The 13,812-nt window shown below is 49.5% G+C and overlaps 1 protein-coding gene across 1 annotated transcript in view; it reads left to right on the top strand.

The window, feature by feature from the left end:
* Positions 1-13,812, top strand: part of SPECC1 (sperm antigen with calponin homology and coiled-coil domains 1) — a 245,943-nt gene that overhangs the window by 162,830 nt on the left and 69,301 nt on the right. The window contains 3 exon segments of the mRNA XM_030861333.2: positions 3,282-3,489; positions 6,431-6,504; positions 6,857-7,035. Of these exon segments, the coding sequence (XP_030717193.2) occupies positions 3,282-3,489; positions 6,431-6,504; positions 6,857-7,035 (461 nt within the window).

Genomic DNA, 13,812 nt, shown 5'->3' with positions numbered 1-13,812 from the left:
CGTCCGTCGGGCTCAGGCTGAGCCCCGCAAGACAGTCCCTCTTGAGTGGTCTCTGCTGCCACCTGCCTTTGCTGGTTGTCAGAGCAGCAGGGATGGCTTTAAGCGCCACCTTTCCTGGGCTCCCAGGGAATTCATCTGACATATTTGTGGTGCAGTTCTGCACGGCCCATTTCTAGAGAAAGTTGGCTTCTGAAGAGGAGAGGTGCTTGGAACACGTGAGTAATTTCTCACTTTAAAGGGAAGCGTTGGACAGAAACCACGTCACCGGGTGTGTGAGCGCCGAGTACGGTTCTTGGACTAGAGGAGCTGGGCTCAGGGGAACTGGCTGGGTGCGGGGGCAGCTGGAACCCGACAGTCGTCAGGGGCAGGCTGCTGGTCTGAGCGGCTGAACAGACTGTTCTTTTCAGATGATTGAATTTTTCTCTCCATTAGTTTACTCTGTGAGAGGAATATAACAGTACCTCCCTGTTACTACCCAGCCCCTGGGGGAAGAGTTGTGAAGCTACTTAGGGTTTTTCTTTTTCTTCTTCTTTTAAATAAAAGAGCTTTCCAGAATACATGGCTAAACTTGAGAGAATTATCCCCAAATCAAGAAGGAAGAGCGATGTGTGTAATTTGGAAGAGTGCACTCACTGGCGTATGGGTTGGCTGGCCTCAGCTGTACTCGGCACACATCACAGGGGCCCCTCCCCACCGCTGAGCTTACACTAGTGCCTGTGCTCATGACCCCAACACGGAGGACGTAACGGGAGGCCAGAGCCGCTGAGAGGCCGGCAGCCTCTGCTGCACGCAGAGACCTCCTCAGGCCCTTGGCCTTGCCTCACCTGGTCACATCCTCCCGTTTTAGTCCCAGCCAAGTAATGGGCGTGTTTCTAGACCCCAGGGGAGCAGCCCTCAGCCTGAGGGTTCCATGATGTGGAGCCTGGTCACTCTGCAGAAGAAAAGCCAGGTCTGACTCGGGATGCAAGACTCACAGGTGCCCTCCGTGGCTGCGTTTTTTTTTTTTTTTTTGCGGTATGCGGGCCCCTCTCACTGTTGTGGCCTCTCCCATTGCAGAGCACATGCTCCGTTCACGCAGGCTCAGCGGCCATGGCTCATGGGCCCAGCCGCTCCGCGGCACGTGGGATCTTCCCGGACCGGAGCACGAACCTGCGTCCCCTGCATCGGCAGGCGGACTCTCAACCACTGCACCACCAGGGGAGCCCTGTGGCTGCTTTTTAAAGGCTGCCAGACGTCAGCCTTCTAGTAGCCAAGGTGTAGTGGTTCTTTCTCTTTAGGAGTTGCCTTCTGTTTATTAAAGTAGCTATCATAGAACGTAAGACTTCTGGCCTTTTCCATGTGTTGTAATTTTCTTGGACCTGTATTATCATTTAATGTGCATACACGAAGACAGAGAGAAATACTAGTTTCCTTCGCATGCCTACCATGTGCCAGGCACTGTGATAAACTCGTGAAGCGCACTGTTTCATTTAATTGTTCAGATGAGGAAACTGAGGCAGGGAGCTGGAAGGATACAGGACTTGGTCTGGCAGAACTGGGATTTAAACTCTGCAGTCCGGCTCTGGGCCTGCAGCCTCCGCTCCTTGGATGTCACGCAGCAGCCTTCAGGCTCCTGACCCCCCTGCAGCAATGGGCATGGCCCTCCAGAGCCACCCTTTCTCACCATCACTCTCCCCCTTACCTTGCCCACACCGGCGCTCGCTCTATCTCTCTTTCTCTCCTTCTCTCCCCCCCCCCCTCGCTCTCTTCCTCGCTCTGTCTCTCTGCTCCTCCCTTCTTCCCTTCCTTCCTTAGTTATCCTTTGTCACAACCTCCCAGTTGAAAGCCAGTGCAATACTGCCCTCCAGTGTTTGTTTATTCATTCATCAGCTACTCGTTAGATGCCTCCTATGGGTCTGGCGGTGTTGGCACCAGGGATAGATACACAGGGGAAGACTGCAGATGGGCTCTGTCCCCACAGAGCTTACGGCCTACACGTGTTGTACATTAAATGCAATTGGAAAAAAATTGTATCATATATGGAGACCCCCTCTCCCAAATCTAGTAAGAAATGTGTTAGGTATCAAGCTTATGTTACCAAATATATAGTTATTTAATAACAGAGAACTACAGAAACAGGGTATAGTTCATAATAATAAAATGATTAGTGTATTCAGACAATAGAACACAATGCAGCATCTAAAGTAGTGACTTAGGGAATCCCCTGGCGGTCCAGTGGTTAGCACTTGGCACTTTCATGGCCGAGGGGCCCGGGTTCAATCCCTGGTCGGGGAACTAAGATCCCACAAGCCTTGTGGCACGGCCAAAAAAAAAAAAGAATAAAGCTTTCCTTAAAAAAAAAAAAAAAGACTACTGGCCAGAGCAATGTGTATCATCATGAATACACCTCAAAAACCTAGTTGAAAACAAGTTACAGAAGTGTAATCAGCATAGCATATAACAGGACACAGTATAATACCGGACAAGAGCATCTTACCGTAGGATACAACACAGTATAGTACAGTGCGCTGCAGAAGCTTCATACAGTGTAATATGATTTGTGTAAAACTTTAAAGACATCCAGAACAATACTGTGTATTATCTTGGGCACGTCCACATATAGTAAATCTGAAAAACCATTCGAGGAAAAACCACATGACAATTTTTGGACACTCTCTGGTGTGGGAAGGAAGGTTGAGGCTTTAACAAACGTTAAAGATTTCGCAGACGTGGCAACATTTAACCATGGGTTCATCTGTTTTGGTGCCTGGTTACCGTCACCTTTGGTGCTTTTCTGTGTGTTGAGAACATTCACTGATTAAACTTGAACAGGTGAAATGGGCGTGTTGTGCGCTTCTCCCTGTCTGGCGTGTGCACATTTCTGGCATTGCTGTCACATGGATGTTCCTCTAAAGAAACAACTGTAGCTACAGAGGTTTGGGGGGTGTGTGGGGGGGTGCCAGCCTCCTGGGGCCCCAGCAGGGGGCGCGGCAGCATAGCGGACGCGAGGCGGCTGGGCAGCACCGCAGAAGGGGCAGGAAGGAAGGGTATTTAATAAGCACATGCAGCTTTCTGTAGGCTGTAGGAAGGGGCCCAGAATCCCCCCGTTTGGCCCCTTAACATCCACCACGTTCCTCTGCACGTCTGCTGCCTTGGCTGTTTCCGAGGCTTCAGGATACAGAGACGGTGCCGGACACACACGTGCCCAGAGCTTCCTTTGCCATTGCATCGATGGGTCTGACGCTGACGTGCGGGCAGCTTTTTCCTGTCCAGGTGAGCAGGGAACCTTCCTTTTCTTCCAGGTGGAAAAGGATTATTCTTACTTGAAGGAGATATGCGATCATCAGACAGAACAGCTGAGCAGAACCAGCCTGAAGCTGCAGGAGAAAGCGTCGGAGAGTGACGCGGAGATTAAAGACATGAAGGAGACCATCTTCGAGCTGGAGGACCAGGTGGAGCAGCATCGAGCCGTCAAGTTACACAACAAGCAGCTCATCAGTGAGCTGGAGAGTAAGTGGAACCAAGCCCCGGGCCGCGTGGGTCAGGAGGGAGGGGAGCATGCTGGTGAGAGGTCTTCCCCTTGCGTGTGCTGTGGTCTCCCGGGAAGAACGGCAGTTAAAAGAGACAGAATCGTCAGTCTCCTCGACTGAGCTGCAAAGCAGGTGATACAGAAGAAAGACTGTGGATCGTGGGCGGACAGTGTGTGGAGTTAGGAGCACCGCGTGTGAGCCGCTGCTGACCACACGGCAGGTGCCAACAGGTGTTGCCATTGGGCTCTGATGGATAGAAGGGTAGGGGGCAGGGGGTCGGACCGATTCGGACGGCGTGTGCTCTTGGCCTCAGGAGAAAACAATTCCAGCATGGGCCCCATGGATGGTTGGTATCAAGTGACTTACAGATGTTACCCCCTTCTTACTCAGGAGGCACCACTGTATGCCTTACTTGTGAACCGGTTGCTTGTTTTGAATAGGGAGGGATGTTTGTCAGAGATTAAACACTGCCTGCCTTGTCCAAATAAGCCTTATCAAATGATCGCATCTAATGTTTTCCCTTCGTAACAAAAGAACTAGCGTGCAGAGCTTTTAGTGGCACGGCCTTACTGGCAGTAGCACGCTGGTTGCCTGAAAAGTCCCCCAGCGGGTACAGCCCATCCTGATTATTTGAGGAACCCTTATTTTCGAATTCACCTGCTCGCCCAGACTGACTTGTAACCCCCAAAACCAGTACTCACAGCGCTCCCACTGCCGCCGGCGCCCATGCAGAGCAGCGGAAAGCTTGACCCTCCCGATGTGCAAAACGTCGGGACCTGAGGCCTACGGGAACATGACCCGTCTTTGCCGCGGGAGCTGATCTCGTGCGCCTGGCGACTGTACGTACCTGCCTCGACTGTGGCACCTGGCCGCGTAGTCTATGCCTCGCTCCGGTGGTCAGCGTCACAGCTACTTCGTGTGCAATGTGGGGGTGACGACAGGACACTCAGCATCACTGTCACCCAGGCTCTTCTCAGAGGTCTCACCTGAGAGTACAGCAGAACACCTGACGCCGGACCGGACAAGTACAGGGCCAAACAGGAGGAGACCTGTTTCGTTTGCATTTTGTTTGTTTTTGCTTCAGTGATTTATTGTTGTTGAGAATTCGGTCATACTGTCCCCAAATCCTAAAAAGTCAGCACAGACACACCAAGAAAGCAGCATGTAATTACTATCCGGAGCACATGTCAGGCCCACTCCCTCTGGTTACGTCATAATGTGTCCAAGACTGAAAAGAACAGTGACAGACCTGCATCTTTTGAGAAGCCGTTAACGTCTGTTGGGGACGTTAGGGTGTTGATAGGTGTCTTTTCACCAGGATACGCGGGGACACGAAAATCCATCTCGAAATGAACCGCTCCTCACCCTTAAGACCCTTCAGAGGAATGGACAGAAAGATAAAAAGAAGTTACGGAGCGCTGTCCTTTTCTGCACCGTTGACCCCAAACACAAATCCTCAGGCCCCACGTGTGAACCTGAACTGCTGGGGTAGAACCGGACCATGTGTGGGTTTTTTGAAGCTTTTCTGGTAGTTCCGGTTCATGTCCTTAATAGACAAGGACGGCTTTGGAGGGACCATGAGGACCCACTGGAGAACTGACACTACGTGTAACGGACGCGATCAGATTTAAACTGAACGACTCTTGACAGCAACGTGGAGAGAACTTGAGAGAGAGAGGGACTGAGGATTTTTTTTTTTAAGTTTCTAATTCAATTTTATTTTATTTTTTTATTGAAGTAGAGTTGATGTAGAATATTGTATAAGTTACGGGTGTATAAGGCAGTGATTCAGAATTTTTGAAGTGTCAGTCCATTTATAGTTATTCTAAAATATTGGCTGTATTTCCCGTGTTGTAAAGTATATCCTTGGAGCTGATTTTATACCTAATAGTTTGTACCTCTTAATCCCCAGCCCCTATATTGCCCCCGCTTTCCTCTCCCCACTGGTAACTGCTAGTTTGTTCTCTATGTCTGCGAGTCTGCGAGTCTGCTTCTTTTTTGTTGTATTTACTGGTTTGTTGTATTCTTTTTTTTTTTTTTCCTGCGGTACACAGGCCTCTCACTGCTGTGGCCTCTCCCGTTGCGGAGCACAGGCTCCGGACGCGCAGGCTCAGCGGCCATGGCTCACGGGCCCAGCCGCTCCGCGGCATGTGGGATCCTCCCGGACCGGGGCACGAACCCGCGTCCCCTGCATCGGCAGGCGGACTCTCAACCACTGCGCCACCAGGGAAGCCCTGGTTTGTTGTATACTTTTAGATTCCACGTATAAGTGAGATCATAGAGTATTTGTTTTTCTCATTCTGACGTATTTCACTGAGCATAACACCCTCCAAGTAAGATGTTCTTTACTAAGGAAAGGAAGTCCAGTCCCCAGTGGAGCTGTTAACGTACACCCGCCAGACCCTTGTCACCCTGGGGGATTCTGAGTCTGTGCAGAGTCTGGGGCTTGAACATCTGCTCTTTCGGAAAGCTTCCCAAGTGATTCAGAGTTTTAACTGCAGTTAAGTCCCATGGCTGTAGAAACTGACCTAAAAGTCACGACGGTAATAACCAGCCATATCCGCTGTTACGCTAAAGCCCTCCCTCCACCTCACGGTGATGAAGGACGTTCAGGCTGCCGCGTTCACTTCCAGGGAGGCCAAGAGTAAGTGTGTGAGTGTGAGCCGCTGTTTGCCCTCTTCCCGGAGCTCTGTGAGGCTGTGCCCTAACCTCACGCCGCCGCTTTCCCGAATCATCCCCCCCTCTCTCGGAGGAGCCCCCGCCTCTGGCTCCCGTGCTCAGGACGCTGGGATGGGGCCCCGGCAGGCAGAAGGGGTGGACTTCAAAGCCTCTTGCAGGATCTGGGTCTGCTCTGCTTCCGAGCTTAGCTTCTCCCCAGGGTCTTGAGACTTTTCCAACTCCGTCTGCCTGTTCATTTCCAGGCAACGTGATGAAACTGGAGGAACAGAAGTCAGACCTGGAGAGGCAGCTGAAGACGCTGACAAAGCAGATAAAGGTGAGGCGCAGTCACGCAGGGATGGGACGCCGCCATCATTTTACTGGAGGGGTCCCCGGGAACATGGGTGTGGACGCCGTTGAGAGGTGCCCTGACGACTCCCTGGCCCGCTGCGTATAGCAGGTTTGCGGGGCCTGGGTCCTGGAACCATGAACGGTGTGGCCGGGAGGGAAGTTCAGGCAGCCTTGATTTCAGGACAGGCACTCCGACACCTGAGGCTGCAACCCCGCCTGCGCCTTTTCCCGGCGGCGGCGAGGCTGCTACAGCCAGCCTTGCTCGGGGACCCGCCCGGGGCCCCGCAGCCCCTGCCTGGGGGCCGGTCTGACGCGGGCGCGGACTGCGGCTCTTCCAGGACGAGACGGAGGAGTGGCGGCGCTTCCAGGCTGACCTGCAGACAGCGGTGGTGGTGGCTAACGACATCAAGTGCGAGGCCCAGCAGGAGCTGCGTGCTGTCAAGCGGAGGCTGCTGGAGGAGGAGGAGAAGAACGCCCGGCTGCAGAAGGCCCTGGGGGACGCGCGGGCCCGCGGCAGGTGGGTCATGCCGCACGCACCCTGGGCCGGGCCCACCTGCCCTCCTGGCCAGGGCCGACGGCATCCACGCACGTGATGCTGGGTGTCTGTCCTGAGCCCTCCCCTCCCTCCAGGTCCCTCTGCCCCCATCCCCGGCCAGGGAATAACTAACCCACGTCCAGGGAATAACTAACCCACGTCCAGGGAATAACTAGCCCACGGCCAGGGAATAACTAGCCCATGGCCAAGGAATAGCTAACCCCACGGCTAAGGAATAACTAACCCCACGGCCAGGGAATAACTAACCCCGGCCAGAGAATAAGTAACCCCGGCCAGAGAATAACTAACCCCCAGCCAGGGAATAACTAACCCCACGCCAGGGAATTACTAACCCCACGGCCAGGGAATAACTAACCCACGGCCAGGGAATAACTAACCCACGGCCAGAGAGTAAGTAACCCCGGCCAGAGAATAACTAACCCTCGGCCAGGGAATAACTAGCCCATGGCCAAGGAATAGCTAACCCCACGGCTAAGGAATAACTAACCCCATGGCCAGGGAATTACTAACCCCACGGCCAGGGAATAACTAACCCCACGGCCAGGGAATAACTAACCCACGGCCAGGGAATAACTAACCCACGGCCAGGGAATAACTAACCCACGGCCAGGGAATAACTAACTCCATGGCCAGGGAATAACGAACCCCACGGCCAGGGAATAACTAACTCCACAGCCAGGGTATAACGAACCCCACGGCCAGGGCATAACTAGCTCCATGGTAGAAATATTCCACCCAACACGGTCACCACCATTCCCGCTGGTGAGAAAGCTCGTCACTCGAGGGGACAAAGTTTTAGCCACGTCCCCTCTGGGTTTGGAGGAGAGGATGCCCTTACATCTCATTGTTGGTCCGGGCAACTCGTGTCGGTCACCCTCACCCAATGGGAGAAACTGACCGCTTCCTGGGGCCTGGCCACCAGGTGGAGGCCTCACCGTCCTGGCCCAGGACCTGCTTCTGTATTAGCAGCCCCCGTGGGCTCCCTGCAGAAGACCTTGAAATAAGCCATTTTATTAGAAAGGGTAAGCGTGGAGAACATATGTCCGGCTGATACGTGATTCCCTTATGCTCTCGAGGGGATCGTTACAGTCCGTTACCCAAGCAGGCCCTTCTTAACAGCGAGCTTTCAGAATAAACTGTTCCGAAAGTGAGCCCAGAGTTGGTTATTGCTTAAAATTTAAATGGTTTACAAACAAGACTATCTACAGTATTTTAGGCTTCAGCTAATGCAGTGCTGTCTCTTTCCCCATCAGGAATAGATGTCCTTGATGTTGAGATTCTTGGTTATTAGAAGTTATTTTGAATTTTTGGATGTCTCTCAACATAAGATGTAGTAGAATTTAAAAATCAGATTTATTACATTCTGGGTGCAGATTTGTACAGTTTGCCCTTTTTACCTGTTTTCCAGGGTTGACAGGGGCTGGATCCTGAGCCTCTGGGTCTGATATAGTATCATGAACTTCACAGCAGTGGAAGGAGTAGATTTCTGCTCAGAATTCTCTTTTGATTCTCTTACCAAACTTGCTTCAATCAATCTGGCGGCCCTTTGTTTATAAAAATCAAGATCGTAGTTTTATAGTCACACCTATACCCTCTGGCCACCAAAAGCACGTGAATTTTAAGGGAAAAGCAGAATAGGAAAACTAGATTTCATAGTGTTCTCTATTGAAATGATTGTGAGGTCATTCTGGTTTGCTTTGGTGTCTGCTTTTGTATATTTGTCCATGTGTCTTGCTTTTCTATTGTGTGTCTTTGGAAGAGGAACCACGTCATAACCTGCATTGCTTCATATATATGTGAATTTACAGATAAATGATAAAAGACAAGCCTTGAGTTTAAGAGGTGGCCCTAAATAAGTTATTGTATGGGATGCTGCATTTCTTACTTAGATCCTAAGATACAGGTCAGATTATACAACTTGAACCCTGATACGATAGGAAATCTGCCTGCGTCTTGACAGTTTAGGGCCCCATGTGCTACATCCAACGTTTTCAAACTTAGGGTCACTTCTTTTTTCAAACACAGTATGTTTCTCTTTTGATTTTCCAGTGATTTGCAAACCTACCTCCTAATTCCAGCAGTTTAATCCCTTATCACAAAATGTTTCAAAATTCGAGAACTGACAGCAGTTCAGAACATGGCGTGCTGCTGAAACCCTGCAGGCGTCCGTGGGTTTCTTGGCTGTCACTGCCCTTCAGATGATTGCCAGAGTGGTTTCTTGTCTGATTTTCCGCTGCCCCGGCTAGCTGCCCTTCTAAAGCATTGGCTGTTGGAAAGTTACTCGCAGATGGCTCCACCTCTTCCTGAACCTACCACGTTGAGCCAGACTTGCAGCCAGCTGACACCCTCCGAGGCCCCAGAGCTGCAGAGGGTTTCCATCTTGGCTGCCTGGGTTCTTGACTTTGACAGTCTTCTGATGAGAACTCAGAAGTCCTTCCCGGTTCAGCCACAGCCAAAGAGCTTGCAGAAAATTCTCTGATGGGGTCCTCCAAGTACAATCAAGAGAAAGTAAGAGCATCAGAAAAGCGACTTGATTGTGACCCTGGATGGACTGATTCACATTCTCATCAACTGGCATTCAAGGGATCACAGGCCAGTAGGCAGGCAGGTGGGGTGCCTGGGTGTGAAGGCAAGTTAGCGTTTATTCCCAAGAGTTTAATAGTTAAAGTGGAACATTACTTAACGTAGTTTTAGATGATTCTAAAGCTTAGCTCATTAGCCATCTTCAATCCTGTGATGTTTTCAGAGGTATTTTTATTTTGGAGTCAGAATAACTGATGTTAAGGTACATGGGAAAATGAGGCTCTGGTCTCATCTTTGCCACCAACTAGCAAGGTTTTCTTCCCAGACCGAGCTCCTTCCTCTCTTAAATGAGAAGGTAAGGGCTTCCCTGGTGGCGCAGTGGTTAAGAATCCGCCTGCCAATGCAGGGGACATGGGTTTGAGCCCTGGTATGGGAAGATCCCACAGGCCACGGAGCAACTAAGCCCGTGCACCACAACTACTGAGCCTGTGTTCTAGAGCCCGTGAGCCACAACTAATGAGCCCATGTGCCACAACTACTGAAGCCCACACGCGTAGAGCCCGTGCTCCGCAACAAGAGAAACCACCGCAGTGAGAAGCCCGCGCACCGCAACGAAGAGTAGCCCCCACTCGCCGCAACTAGAGGAAGCCCGCGCACAGCAACGAAGACCCAAAGCAGCCAATAAATAAATAAATAAATAAATAAATTAAAAAAAAAAAATGAGAGGGTTAAGAGTAGGTCGGATTTTAAGACTCCCCCTAAGCTCTGTTCTGAGACTGGTTGGTCAGGGAGCCTTTCTCTGATGGGGGAGTCAGGGACACGTGTGCCCCCAGTACCACGTTCCCAGCTCAAGCCTTGGGTCTCCCTTACACAGTGGCATCTCCGTCTTGTAGCTGGGCCATGGACCTCCTCTTTCTCTTCCAGAAATTTGAACAAACCCGTGTAGTTTTTGTGGACCTGAAAATGATCTGTTTTGCCAGACACAGAAATTATTGGATGGAAGGATAATGAATAACTTTTTCAACTCTGGCTGCGTCTTGTTTTGAACCATTAAGAGAAATACAAGGAAATTAAAACTTTCGCCAAAGTCAAAACATGAGAACTTTTTCCTGAAAAGTTGAGTCCTTGGGCTTCAGAGAACACACGTGCAGCTCGACTTAATGCCTTGCTGGGCCACATGCAGCCTTTCTAACAGAAGACACTGTCGGTGACATGTACATGACATGGGCCTCTCAAACAGTAGCAGGGAGAGACCTTTGTGTGCCTCCTGTTACTCTGACACGGTGTGGACCATTGTTTTCAGGGTGACGTTCGATTTTTGCTGTATGTATCGTACGACACCAATAAGCAGCCTCTTAAAGAGTTAAACACACTGAACGTCTGTGCCTAAGTAACTGTATCAGTTTCTGAAATAGAACGTCGAAGGTTCCCAGTGTGTTTAGCTTGTACCACTGGTTCTCTTGTTGTCACCTCTGAACTGAGCAGCATGGCGGCCGGTCACTGCCAGACTCTCTGGAATTGGCTTTTAACTCTGTGTGTGCACACATGCATTCTGCCCTGACGTCAGTTGTGTGCCTGTGCGCCCTGTGTGTCGTTCTTACAGCTGTAATGTGTCACAGCCGCTCGCTGGGTGTCTGGAGCTGTCACTGGAAAGGGAAAGTAGGAAGTTGGAGGCATAGCTTCTTGGGTCACTGAGATGACTTGTCCAGCTCGCTCCCTGCGGATGCTTCGATACAGCATCTCCGGCCCTCCAGCGAGGGGGCCAGTTCTCGTGGGGATTCCTGAGCAGTTTCCGAGCGAACCTCACATGCGAAGCTCCAACTGTTGGGGGCCTCTGGCATTTTATTTGCCCCTCGAAGTAGAAACCGGTCCTCTGGTATCCCAACAAGCATAATCCTTTCACTCTCATATGACTTATGTTTTCATAGCTTCAGTTTGCATCTGTGGCGTTAGAGCTGTAGCCTCTGATTCTAAAGAGCTACGTCTCCTTCTCTGCTCCCAGGCCCCTGTCTTTACAGATTTGCTTTGAAAAGTGGGAGTGAGCTTCCCGGAAGCCTTTAGAATGTGTATACTGAAATAGTAAAAGAAATCTTTTTTTTTTTTGGCCTTAACTGTAGGACAGTAGAGGGAAGCACGAGCCATTCTGTCAATCACAGGGACCTGATTTGGTTGGTCTTGGACATCTCTGCCGACACCCTTGTCTGTTGGTGACGGTCTAGTGGGAGGAGCCCGACATTTTGAAGTTTTAGCATTTTCTCTGTCTGAAGACCTTTGACTTCCAAAAGAGATGGGGACAGTCGAAATTCAGACGTGCTGCTCTGAGCTTTTCCCCGTGGACAGCGCCAGCCGTTAGTCCTTGTGTGTGTAGACTAAGGTCGTGTTGCGTTAAGTAACACCTTTACCAGCCTTTGCCTCCCGTTTCTATTTTCCAGCTCCATGGTATCTGTCAGCTATAGCAGAGCAGGTGGTGGAAGAGAGGCCGCCCAGCCCTTGCCATGATGGGAAACCACAGCCATTTCTTTGTGAAAGGGGGAATGTGTAGAGGAGAAATAACCTTTTGATAAAGAACCAAACGGTCTCCTTAGAACAGCCACTGTTGCCCAGTCATTGTCATCAAGTCTCTTTACCTTTTTTTTTTGTTTTCTTTTTGCATTTTGGAGTCAACTCTGCACAAAGATGATCCTTCCCTCTTTTTTTTTTTTTTTTTTTTCTTTATTCTTCACAGAAGATTCAGCAGTCTTTTGTTTGGAGCATGAAATAAAGTTGTTCTGCAAAACAAAGTCTGTCGTGAAAAAATTTTTGAGATGCAGCCAGAGTGCTGAGCGAGGGCCGTGGCGTTGCACGTGCAGAGTGAACACAGCCCAGGCTGTGCTTTACTTTTTTGGAGTTTACTTTTATGTATCCTTTTGAATACAGTGTCTGATAAGCTTGGAATTAACACTGTTTTAGGTGAAACAGGAAACCATCTGCATGACGTCTCATTCTGAAGAAGTTAGAAAGTTCTGCTTCCTCTGTGTCCAGTCTTGATTTCACCTTTTCCAGCTGGGGTCTGACTTCCTTAAGCTTGTCTGAAATAAGCCACCACCATGTTTTGGGCTGATTTCCAAAATCTCTTTGGGGTTCAATATGCATCGATGTTTGCTTGATCATGAAGGATGTAGTTGAATCAGATAAGCTTCTGTGGGGACGATGCTAATTGGAATTGAACTGAGAACTAACGAACAACGACAAAAGCCTCGTGAATAAAACTCACCCTGGAAATCTAAAGGCTTTTTCAATCCGGAAGCATATAACTCAGAGGGACCCAAGGTTCAAAGTGTGACTTGAAACTCTTGGAAGTACGTACGTTCGTTAAGATCTGGGTCCAGTTCAGCAACCTCCCTCAGGCAGAACTCATTGCAGCTCTCATGTGAAGAACTTCTAGGCCATTAGCTACGTCATCAGGAAGGTGAGACAAGATGGGATCCACGGAAAATCAGGAACAGGAAAGCCCTTTAACTGAGGAGAACATTGTGAGTGTCAAACAAGAGAGCACAGAGTCACTAGAAAAATTCGACTTGGTGACAGAAAGAGGAGAGGTCGACGTCCTCTCTGTAAAAATAGTTCTGACACTCGCTGGAGTTATCCTAGTGGGACAGGAATTTATATACTGGGAGATCTTTACCTCGGACTGAGAATCGTTAGGATGATATAAAACTCACTTGCCGGGTGTTTTCAAATACAAACAAGAAAAAGGCAATCTCAGCTTCAAATGCACAGCTGTCTCTGCCCCACATATTTTGATCTTTCTCTGGGGACTGTCGAGTATTTTTATATGTAAGCGTTTATGAAGTGCTAAATAAACATGTCGTTATTTCGAAGAGTCTTTTGCCTGATTTTTAATCACTGGCCACGTTTCTGCAGGGCCTTCCGGTCACTTTGTTCTCAATTTTCCAGGGTGTGTAGTTTCAGAACTTTAAAGCCATGTCAGATGACTGGAATTGAGGCAGAAGCAAATGGTATTTTAAATGCAAGTTGTAGATAGGAGGTTGATTTTTAAGTACAAATGTTATTTTTTAAAAAATGATTTCATTATTGAAAACGAGGGCAAGGAGCAAATATAATAATTTTGCATAAATGAATTTTCAATTAAAGATTCTGGAGTATTGGAAAGTACAGGACATGGTATTTGAAGTCTAGAACTGTCTTGTTGAAATTTAAAAACAAATAGTAGAT

This window comes from Globicephala melas, chromosome 20, assembly GCF_963455315.2.
Source record: "Globicephala melas chromosome 20, mGloMel1.2, whole genome shotgun sequence".
Classification (NCBI taxonomy): Eukaryota; Metazoa; Chordata; class Mammalia; order Artiodactyla; family Delphinidae; genus Globicephala; species Globicephala melas.
The sequence above is the reverse complement of the archived record's forward strand: the minus strand, read 5'-3'. Positions and strand labels throughout refer to the sequence as shown.